The sequence below is a fragment of the Macrobrachium nipponense genome, chromosome 28, assembly GCF_015104395.2.
Source record: "Macrobrachium nipponense isolate FS-2020 chromosome 28, ASM1510439v2, whole genome shotgun sequence".
In the NCBI taxonomy this organism is placed as follows: Eukaryota; Metazoa; Arthropoda; class Malacostraca; order Decapoda; family Palaemonidae; genus Macrobrachium; species Macrobrachium nipponense.
The window spans coordinates 46,112,007-46,123,877 of record NC_087217.1 but is presented as its reverse complement, the minus strand read 5'-3'; the positions used below and the strand labels follow the sequence as shown (position 1 = coordinate 46,123,877).

General features: G+C 37.9%; 1 protein-coding gene across 1 annotated transcript; it reads left to right on the top strand.

Moving 5' to 3' along the window:
* The first annotated feature begins 8,776 nt into the window (after nt 1-8,776).
* Nucleotides 8,777-11,321, top strand: LOC135201881 (uncharacterized). Its single transcript, XM_064231181.1, has 2 exons — nt 8,777-8,903; nt 9,224-11,321. The coding sequence occupies exon 2, from the start codon at nt 9,930-9,932 to the stop codon at nt 11,319-11,321; it is 1,392 nt and encodes a 463-aa protein (XP_064087251.1). The 5' UTR covers nt 8,777-8,903; nt 9,224-9,929.
* The last annotated feature ends 550 nt before the right edge of the window (nt 11,322-11,871 follow it).

Here is an 11,871-nt window from a genome sequence, read left to right as displayed (position 1 = left end):
GGGTGCGTTGAGAGGCTTAAAATTTGGGACGCTATCTGGCTGACCTGTTCTAACTGGCCATGCCCCAAGGGCAGCTTTGCTTGGACCACGGCTTGGAAGTCAATCCTTTGAGAAACTGGCAACGTAGCTCAAAATCTGTGCCATGTTTAAGAACAAAAGCGATGTTTACGTCGTTCCATAGCGTTAAATGTTACGAAATGTTTTAATATGATATAAAGAGAAACTGATAGTTATTACTTTAACATTGTTTAGGTCTGTAGTAGTGCTTTTAAATACTAAATATAGATTGATTGAGGAAGTTTTACTTGGCAATGCCACTCACCACCCTTGTCCTACCCAAAACCGACATGAAGGTTTGGAAATACTACTATGCCTGAGCCCATTGTCCCCTGAATACTATTATAATAACTCTTCATTGGCTTTATTTATTGTTTTATATTTTCAGAAATAGAAAAAATTAGTGGCAATGCATCAAATGCCACACGATGATGAGAAATTATTTTCTAATTCTTTTAAAACCTAGATTTTAAATTAACGCTACATGCTCGATATGAATATACATATATATATATATATATATATATATCTACATCATATATATATATATATATATATATATCTATATATATACCACACACACACACACACACTATATATATTATATATATATATATATATATATATATATATATATATATATTACACATGAATCCCTATGGTTCTAAAAGATTGACTAACTTATGAATTATGTCCCAAGGCCAAACACCGGAGACAGCAGGCCATTCAGAGCGTCTATATAATTATAGAAAGAGAATGAAGGAGAAAATATATAGAATCTGGAATGAAAAAAAAAAAGAAAAATAAAGAGTAGGCAGGTAAGAAGACTCCTAAGGTTCTAAAAGAAAAATCGGCGGTGTCTTCTCAAGCAGAATCAACTCTGCGGGATGTCCTCTTAAGACCCTTCCTTGCATACCGTGGAAAAGTAAACGCTCTATAGTACTACTGGTTTACGTCATTAGTTACATCATTATTCTAATACTATAATTCTCTCTTTTTTTAATGAGGAATTCTTTCATAAAAAAATTGTGTATGAGAGAAAGGAGGCTCTTTTAATACCATAATTCTCTCTCTCTCTCTCTTTTACGAGGATTTCTTTCACCAAAAAATAGAGAATAAAAACAAATGTGTACGAAAGAAAGAAGGTCCTTTTAATACGTACCATATTTTTTTTTCCGAGGAATTCTGTCACAGACAATGTGTACGAGAGAGAGGAGGCTCTTTTAATACCTTAAATCTCTGCTTTTTTTTTTTTTTTTTTTTTTTTTTGTACGAGGAATTCTGTCATAAAAAATGTGTACGAAAGAAAGGATGCCCTTTCAATACCATAATTCTCTGCTTTTTTTTGCGAGGAATTCTTTCATAAAAAAAAATATGTGCACGAAAGAAAGTTGGCCCTTTTAGTACCTACCATAATTCTCTATTTTTTGTTTACGAGGAATGCCTTCATTAAAAATAGAAAAAAAATGTGTACGAAAGAAAGGAGACCCTTTTAATACGTACCATAATTCGGTACTTTTTTACGAGGAATTCCTTCATAAAAAAAAAGAAGAAAAAAAAAAATGTGTGCGAAAGAAAGCCTGCCCCAAGGTAGGCAACTAACTGGTCGATGAGGAAAAGAATGTCGCCCCAGTGGAGGTCAGCCTCTTCATTGGAGGTGATTCAAAGAGACTGGGCAATAAACCCACCAGGATATTCCCGAAGGATTTACACATTACTTACTGTACTTAATCAATTCAGAAAAATAATGAGAGGTTGAATCTAGCGAGGGTACGTTAGGTACGAACTCATAGGAAAGATGTCCGTACGGAAAAGGAACTGGGTCCGGTTTTTTAAAGGGAAAAGTATTGGCTGTCCGGTAAAGGGGAAATTATTGGGTCCGGTTTTCAAAGGGAAAACTATTGAGTCCGGTCTTCAAAGGAGAAATTATTGGGTCCGGTCTTCAAAGGGGAAAGAACTGTGTCAGGTTTTTATTTTTTAAAGGGGAAAGTATTAGGTCTGGTTTTTCAAAATGGCAAAGTATTGGGTCTGGTTTTTCAAAATGGAAAAGTATTGGGTCTGGTTTTTCAAAATGGCAAAGTATTGGGTCTGGTTTTTCAAAATGGAAAAGTATTGGGTCTGGTTTTTCAAAATGGCAAAGTATTGGGTCTGGTTTTTCAAAATGGAAAAGTACTGGGTCTGGTTTGTCAAAATGGAAAAGTATTGGGTCTGGTTTGTCAAAATGGAAAAGTATTGGGTCTTGTTTTCAAATTTAAAAGGGAAATTATTGGGTCCGTTCTTCAAAGGGAAAAGTATTGGGTTCGGTTTTCAAAAGGGAAATTATTGGGTCCGGTTTCCAAAGGGGAAGTTATTGGGTCGGTTTTTCAAAGGAAAATAATTGGGTCTGCTTTTCAAAGGGAAAAGTATTGTGCCCAGTTATTAAAGTGAAAATTATTGTGTCCGGTTTTTAAAGGGAAAAGTATTGGGTCCGGTTTTTAAAGGGGAAATTATTGGGTCCGGGTTTTCAAATGGGAATGTGTCCGGTTTTCATAGGGGAAATTATTGTGTCTGGTTTTTAAAGGGAAGAGTATTGGGTCCGTTTTTTAAAGGGAAAAGTAGTGTCTTATTGCTAGTCAACTGTGATGGGTTATGGTCTGAAAGGAGGGAGTTGGGAGGGGTTGGACAGCAAGCTGAAAGAGAGGAATAGGGATGGGAGGTGAATGAGATAAAAAAAGAAGAAAAAAAAAGTGGGTGCGGCCAGAGGCCGAAGAGACGCAGGAATGCCTCCAGGGCACCCCGTGAGGTGCAATGAAGCGAACTATCCCCACTCGTACGAGGTAGGGCTAGTGATGACGTCATTTATCCTCCAGCTGGGGGTAACGTTGTGTTCTCTCTCTCTCTCTCCCTCTCCCCGTTATTTAAGCTCGTTCCCACGCTATTTATTCTCATCTCAGAAAATCAGACTCGTCCCGGGGGTGAAAGTAACACTTGTTCAATAAATAAGGCAAAGCTGCTTTCTTCCGAAGGCATCTGTCTGTCTCAATTCAAATTGATCGAGACTTGGAAATGTCAAAAATATGTAGCTGTCACATGGTCAAGACACATACCATGTTGCGGTTCAAGTGATGGCCGTATGGCCGGGTTAATAAGATACTAATGATGGATTGCAGTCAGGTCAAGATACATAAAACGGTCTACATCACCAGTTTAAGATATATAAAATGGTCTGTAATGTCCAGCCAAGATACATAAAATGGTCTGTAATGCCCGGCCAAGATACATAAAATGGTCTGTAACGCCCGGTCAAGATACATTAAATGGTCTGTAATGCCCGGTCAAGATACATTAAATGGTCTGTAATGTCCGGTCAAGATACATTAAATGGTCTGTAATGCCCGGTCAAGATACATAAAATGGTCTGTAATGCCCGGCCAAGATACATTAAAATTAATGGTCTGTAATGTCCAGCCAAGATACAAAAAATGGCCTGTAATGTCCAGCCAAGATACATTAAATGGTCTGTAATGTCCAGCCAAGATACATTAAATGGTCTGTAATGCCCGGTCAAGATACATAAAATGGTCTGTAATGCCCGGTCATGATACATGAAATGGTCTATATCAGTTGGTCAAGATTCATAAAAAGGCCTGTAATGTAGGGTCAAAATAAATGAAATGGCCTGTAACGCCCAGTCAAGATATATAAAATGGTCTATGGTCAGGTCAAAGTAAACGAAATGGTCTGTAAATGCCTGGCCTCAACCTTAGTATCTGCAATTAGTGTAAACACTCGACCTCGGTAAAACCATTATTTTACAGCGAGTCAAACGCATCGCTGTTGTTTGATCACGCTAAAAGCAGCGTCAAATTGCCCCATAGCAGCAGATTGTTGTCGTCGAAGACCAATGAAGGTAAAAAAAAAAAAGATAATAAAATGCTGGAAACAGACCTTCTTTCAAACATGTTTTATTAAAAATAATGGCAGAATTCACAGAATTATTGGTTTTATACAAAATTCTTTCAATTGAAAGAATTTTGTATAAAATCAATTCCATGAATTCTGCCATTATTTTTTAATAATAATAATAATAATAATAATAATAATAATAATAATAATAATAATAATAATAATAATAATAATAACTGGCTCTCCCCAACAGAAAGAGAGGAATTCGAAAGGGAAATAACGCACGGCAACGAATTACAAGAAGACGAACTGAGAGACGATGCCACAGAAGACGACAGGGATGATGAAGTATCAAACAACGACACACGAAGAAACACCGACGAAGTAACAAACAGGACGGAATGGGTAGAAAAGATCAAACAATGGATGAAGCCAGACACAGAGAGAAATTAAGAAAGAAAACAAGTGAGGTCAATGAAATAATGAGACTAATACACACCACCATTATCGCAGAAACAAATAACTTGACATATGCAGGAGCAAGATTAGTAGCAGAACTAATGGGGACACGAAGACCAACACCAACAGCACAACCAACCCAACAGAAACCAAAACAGCAACCTCTTGGAAAAGACGCCTGGAAAAGCAAATCATGGTGATGAGATCTGACTTCAGTAACCTGAAAGAGATGGCAGAAAAAAGGCAAAGAAGCAAGAAAACAAGGGAGGAACTGAACGAGAAATACAAAGTACACGAGAGGGGACTAAACAACACAATAGAGGATGTAAAACCGAGGCTTAAGGCCAAAGCACATAAGATCCAACGATACATGAACAGGAATAAGGGATACCAACGGAACAAACTATTCGGAACCAACCAGAAAAGACTATACAGCCAACTAAGAGGGGAAGACAACCACCAAGAAATTCCTGAAGCCGAACCAGGTAAGAGACTCTGGGAAAACATATGGAGCAATCCAGTATCACACAACAAACATGCAACATGGCTCCAGGAAGTCAAGGCAGAAGAAACAGGGAAAATAAAACAAAGATTCACTGACATCACGACAGGCACAGTCAGACACCAACTAAAGAAAATGCCCAACTGGAAAGCCCCAGGTCCCGATGAAGTCCATGGATACTGGCTCAAAAGCTTCAAGGCCCTACACCCACGAATAGCAGAACAACTCCAGCATTGTATCACAAATCACCATGCGCCCAAATGGATGACCACAGGAAGAACATCTTAGTCCAGAAAGACAAGAGTAAGGGAAATATAGCCAGTAACTACAGGCCTATCACCTGCCTACCAATAATGTGGAAGTTACTAACAGGTATCATCAGCGAAAGGCTATACAACTACCTAGAGGAGACAAACACCATCCCACACCAACAGAAAGGCTGCAGAAGGAAGTGTAGGGGCACAAAAGACCAGCTCCTGACAGACAAAATGGTAATGAAGAACAGTTGTAGAAGGAAAACCAACCTAAGCATGGCATGGATAGACTATAAGAAAGCCTTCGACATGATACCACACACACATGGCCAACAGAATGCCTGAAAATATATGGGGCAGAGGAAAACACCATCAGCTTCCTCAAAAATACAATGCGCAACTGGAATACAATACTTACAAGCTCTGGAATAAGATTAGCAGAGGTTAATATTAGGAGAGGGATCTTCCAGGGCGACTCACTGTCCCCACTACTCTTCGTAGTAGCCATGATCCCCATGACAAAAGTACTGCAAAAGATGGATGCTGGGTACCAACTCAAGAAAAGAGGCAACAGAATTAACCATCTGATGTTCATGGACGACATCAAGCTGTATGGTAAGAGTATCAAGGAAATAGATACCCTATCCATACTGTAAGGATTGTATCTGGGGACATCAGGATGGAGTTTGGAATAGAAAAATGCGCCTTAGTCAACATACAAAAGGGCAAAGTAACAAGGACTGAAGGGATAAAGCTACCAGATGGGAGCAACATCAAACACATAGATGAGACAGGATACAAATACCTGGGAATAATGGAAGGAGGGGATATAAAACACAAAGAGATGAAGGGCACGATCAGGAAAGAATATATGCAGAGACTCAAGGCGATACTCAAGTCAAAACTCAACGCCGGAAATATGATAAAAGCCATAAACACATGGGCAGTGCCAGTAATCAGATACAGCGCAGGAATAGTGGAATGGACGAAGACAGAACTCCGCAACATAGACCAGAAAACTAGGAAACATATGACAATACACAAAGCACTACACCCAAGAGCAAATACGGACAGACTATACATAACACGAAAGGAAGGAGGGAGAGGACTACTAACCATAGAGGACTGCGTCAACATCGAGAACAGAGCACTGGGGCAATATCTGAAAACCAGTGAAGACGAGTGGCTCAAGAGTGCATGGGAAGAAGGACTGATAAAAGTAGACGAAGACCCAGAAATATACAGAGACAGGAGAATGACAAACAGAACAGAGGAATGGCACAACAAACCAATGCACGGACAATACATGAGACAGACTAAAGAACTGGCCAGCGATGATACATAGCAATGGTTACAGAGGGGAGAGCTCAAGAAGGAAACTGAAGGAATGATAACAGCGACACAAGATCAGGCACTAAGAACCAGATATATCCAAAGAACGATAGATGGAAATAACATCTCCCCCATATGTAGGAAGTGCAATACGAAAAATGAGACCATAATCGGCATAGCAAGCGAATGTCCGGCACTTGCACAGAACCAGTACAAAAAGAGGCATGATTCAGTAGCAAAAGCCTGGAGCCTGTGCAAGAAACATCAGCTACCTTGCAGTAATAAGTGGTACGAGAACCAACCTGAAGGAGTGATAGAAAGGATCAGGCAAAGATCCTCTGGGACTATGGTATCAGAACAGATAGGGTGATACGTGCAAATAGACCAGACGTGACGTTGATTGACAAAATCAAGAAGAAAGTATCACTCATTGATGTCGCAATACCATGGGACACCAGAGTTGAAGAGAAAGAGAGGGAAAAAATGGATAAGTATCAAGATCTGCAATAAAAGAAATAAGAAGGATATGGGATATGCCAGTGGAAATTGTACCCATAATCATAGGAACACTAGGCACGATCCCAAGATCCCTGAAAAAGAATCTGGAAAAAATAGAGTCTGAAGTAGCTCCAGGACTCATGCAGAAGAGTGTGATTCTAGAAACGGTGCACATAGTAAGAAGAGTGATGGACTCCTAAGGAGGCAGGATGCAACCCGGAACCCCACACTATAAATACCACCAGTCGAATTGGAGGACTGTGATAAAGCAAAAAAAAAAAAAAAAAATAAATAAAAAATAATAAAGACATTCTGCGCCACCCCTATCATGTCGACAATTCCCTTTGCTCAAAAAAATAAAATAAAAATAAAAAAGGAGGTGAATACTTTGAGTGCTTGCAAAGCATCGGAAAATTAATGCTTGGAGGAAAACAGAAAACGGACTGGAGAAAATAAAAGAAAATAAAAAAAAGGAGGGAAATAGAAAACGGGAAGTAAGGAGAGAAGCAGAAAAAGGGAAGGAGACAAAACAGGAAAAAAAGTGAAGAGGAGAAAAACGGAAAACGGAAGTACGGATGGAGGACAATAGAAAACGAGATGGAAGATGAAAGGAAGAAAATAGAACACGGGAAAGTCATTGAAATGGAAGGAGAAGGAGGAGAAGAACAAGAAGAAGAAGAAGAAGACACCGGGAGAGATGCTGACCAGTACTCTCTCGAAGGGAGGGGGTGGAGGGCGGGCGGGTGGAAAAGGAGAGGTCGCGAATATTGGGCCTTAAGGATCATGACCGGTTTGACCGGTAAAAGTAAATAAATATTTATGCAATCGCAGATGAGACAGGGAGAAAAAACGGGGTTTCCTTTCTCTCGCACGTAATCTAAGTGGGTCTCGTCGACAACAAAACAATAATAATAATAATACCTAGCATTCATGAGAAAAATAAGTGCAGATGAATAATAATAATAATAATAATAATAATAATAATAATAATAATAATATAATAATAATAATAATAATAATAGTGCGCATGAAAAAATGAGTACAAATGAATATACTACTACAACTACTACTACTACTACTAATAATAACTAGCACGCATGAAAAAATGAATAATTATAATAATAATGTCCAACGATGAACAATGACACCGTATTCCCCCATTTTCAGAGCTCCTACCTGAGCTAAATCCGGCCTTGGGCAGCCTTGGGCAAATCCCATCCAATTACACTCATGCAACCAGCAGAATGCCTTAGCCAGCCAATAACCAGCTTTCTACGTATCTTCGACCAACCGACAGCAAAGGATAAAGGCGTCCAGATAATACTTTTTGTCTTGGCGCCAGTAGTTATTGCTGCTGCTTTTTTTTTTTCTGTTTTTTCTTTTATTTTTTACACGACCAACCGATTGTAGCTTGTCGTTTGCTGGCCGACTTCTTTCAGCAGTTCAAATGACGAATTTGTTTTGTAAATTGTAAATTGAATGTTTTCCAAAACTCATTAGTTTGCAAGCCTTCGAAAATTATATATATATATATATATATATATATATATATATATATATATATATATATATATATAATATATATATATATATATATATATATATATATATATATATATATATATATATATATATATATATATATGTCCAGAAAATTACGAATATAATTCGTAACTTCCATTTTTTGTTTGTATTAACCGCATATTTGACTCAAAGGGAGTAAGTAGTAGTTTGATAGTTTTAAGTTGGTATTCAATTAGATTGTTTTCATTTTTAACCCTCTTCCATTGTGTGTGATTGAGCCCAAGTGGAGTCCTAGCTTGATGTGTCGTATAATTGGCTCCTTTATCTGCAACTTGCTCTTGTGGTGAACGTCGTCGTCACTTCCACTTATATGCCTCTCTGGACAATAACAGGTATGGGGTTCAACTGAAGGAAGCGGGTTTTAGTTAGATTCCTTGTTATTGCCAGTACTTTCATTTACATTTAAGTAAAGGTCTTGCTAAACCCTTATTAAATAACTATTCTTGGTCCTTTTGAGTCAATTTATTCATATAAAATTCCCAGGTTATTTGCGTTAAAGGTTGCATTGTTATGAAGTTTAGGGCTTTGGTTAATTTTATTTTGTGCGAAACCCTGTAAAAATTTATGCAGCTTAATTTTGAGTAATTCTGGGTTAGTTTAATTTGACTTACTGTTTCCATGTCACTAATAGTGATATTGTTCATATTTTTAGGACAGAGTGGTTACGAACTAAACATATTCACTGAAAAGGACTTTCTCGCTTCGTCTACGTTTTGGATGAGGTCCTTTCGTCGACAGGAATTCCATTTAACTATATAGCGGTCTAACATACGAATGTACTATTTGGCTTGCCACCTTCAGCGTGTTTGTTGTTAATTGTAAGGTGTTAATAATTATATTAATCTGTATGTTAAGGCTGTTTAAATTACTTTCCTAAGTTTTGTTTAATTGAATATGTAAATATAATAAAGTTTAGTTCATGGCGCCCAACGTGGGGCTTTTAGCGAGAAGGTGGCAAGTGTTGACGGTCAGGTATAGCTCGTTGCGGGGGTTTCCAGTGGTCCAGTAATTTTACTTAGTTGTTGTTAAACGCTAATATAAATAGATCGCGAAATATCGTGTCGTCTTGTGCGGTGAGGTAATTGGCATTTTGTAACGTGCTTGTTTGCATTATAGTTGTAGTTCGCCGAGATTGTAGTTATTTCTTACGTGTCTATAATAATTTAGCACTTTTTTGTTTTCATGTATTAAGTTTTGGCGTACTTATATTTAGCACGTGTTTAATTCGGTGTATATTGAATGTAGCAGTTTGTTTGTTTAGCTCCATTTACAGGTACCGCGTTCAATTAGTTTTATATATAGATTTACGCGATCTGTTTTTTGCTTTTGTATAGGTAACTTTATTCAGCTAGATTAAAATGTCAGATTTAAAAGCTGTAATTTCCAGGCGCAAAACGGTTCGTAAAAAAGTTACTGTTTGTTATGATAAACGTGATAGTTACAGGGGTTTAGATCCAGCCTTGCAAACGACCGAAAAGGGTCTTCTGCTTAACTACCAGAAGAGTTTATTGGAATTGGACAAAGAATTTTTTGAATTGAAGTTTTCAGATGACGGGGTAACAGAGGCGGCTTTAGATGCCGAGAGTGATTTATGTCAGGAATACCAGGATAGAATCCAGACTTGCTTGTCTTTGCTGCCTGCTTCTCTCTCTAATCATTCTAATGTTAGCATTGATAATGCTCGTTCTTTGTTAAAGCAGCCCACTGCTCCTTTACCCAGGTTTACCAGTAAAGAAAACGAGGACTTCACGTCATTTCTTAAGGAATTCCGAAGTACCACTAGTTCCTTTACATACCCAGATCGTGATCTTTTGTTGTTGCTCAAGCAGCAAGTAGACGGTCGTGCTAAATTGTTGTTAGATTCTTTAGAGGCGGACAAGCAAACCTTTAATGATGCAGTAGAGCTTTTGAAGGCAGCATTTGCTTCGGAAAGCACTCGTAAGGTAAACACGATCAGGCAGTTGACAGAACTTAAGTTAGGGCTTTCAGATGATCCATATTCATATATTTCAAAATTCAGGACTATACTTCAGTCTGTTAGTACACTAGAAATAACGGCAGATGATTTTATACAGTACTTTGCATGGTCAGGCCTTAATGAACTATTTAAGAAAGAGTTGGTTCAGATTACCAATCAAACTCGTCCTAGCTGTAAGGATATTAAGGATAACTTCTTTACTGCCACTGAAAGGTATGAGAATGCTAGGAAAATTTCAAAGTTTAAAGGTTCCGCTATTTCTGGAAATATTCAAGGGAAGAATCAGGATACTTCAACTAGTTTGGCTATCAAAGTCGACTCTAATATTAACAATGCATTAAAAAGCTGCAGCTTATGCCAAAAGGTAGATTCAAAGGATATTAATCACTTTATGTCCAAATGTCCAAATTTCCCTACTGCACAGGAGAAAGTATCTAAATTGTCAGAGTGTAATGGCTGTGTAAAATGTGGAAGTTTTATGCACCCGACTACTAAATGTTCGTTCAGGTTTCGCAAAAAGTGCTATCATTGTGGCGGTTGGCATTTCTCCTTTTTATGCATAAAGACAAGCTCCACCCAAAGTAAAAAGGAGCAGTCTAGTTCTGTTACAGTTAAAACTGCGACGAACAGTGGAGTAGCAATACTACCTAATTGTAGTAGTAGATCTGCTCTTCCAACTTTTACTTTCCAAGTTTCAGGTCAAGGGAGATTATTCAGAGGGCTCAAAGATACCGGTCACAAAGCACTTTTTTATTTGTATCGGAGAGACTAGCCAATTTTGGTAAATTTAAAGTTATATGCAATGATGTTGACTCTACAGTTAATGGGTTTAATGGGCCCAAGGTCTATAAAACTAGAATAGTACAGTTGCCTATTACTTTTACCACTGGTGTAGTTGAGGTGTTTACTATGGTTGTGCCTTCAATAAATATAAAGTTGTCCTTACCTGGTTTAGGGAAGGTTATTAAAGCCTTTAAAGATAAAGGTTATTTCTTTGCTGATGCCTTTTTAGACCAAAAATCTAGTGAAATTAGTGACATTGATGTCTTGTTAGGTTCAGATTCCTCTCATTGTTTATTGGGAAAAGACTTTGTATTTGGCAATAATGACCCCTCTGTATATATTGATACGTTGCATGGCATTATGCTAACAGGTAATCTTGAAAGATTGATCAATAATGTGGATTATTTGCAGACTCGCGACAGTAATTTCTATTGCATGAACACTGATTCCAGTGAGCCGTTGTTATCTTTCCCAGTTGTGGATTCTTCTGTAAGTATATGCACACATTCTTTTTTATTGGGTTGTGATGATGTTAGTCC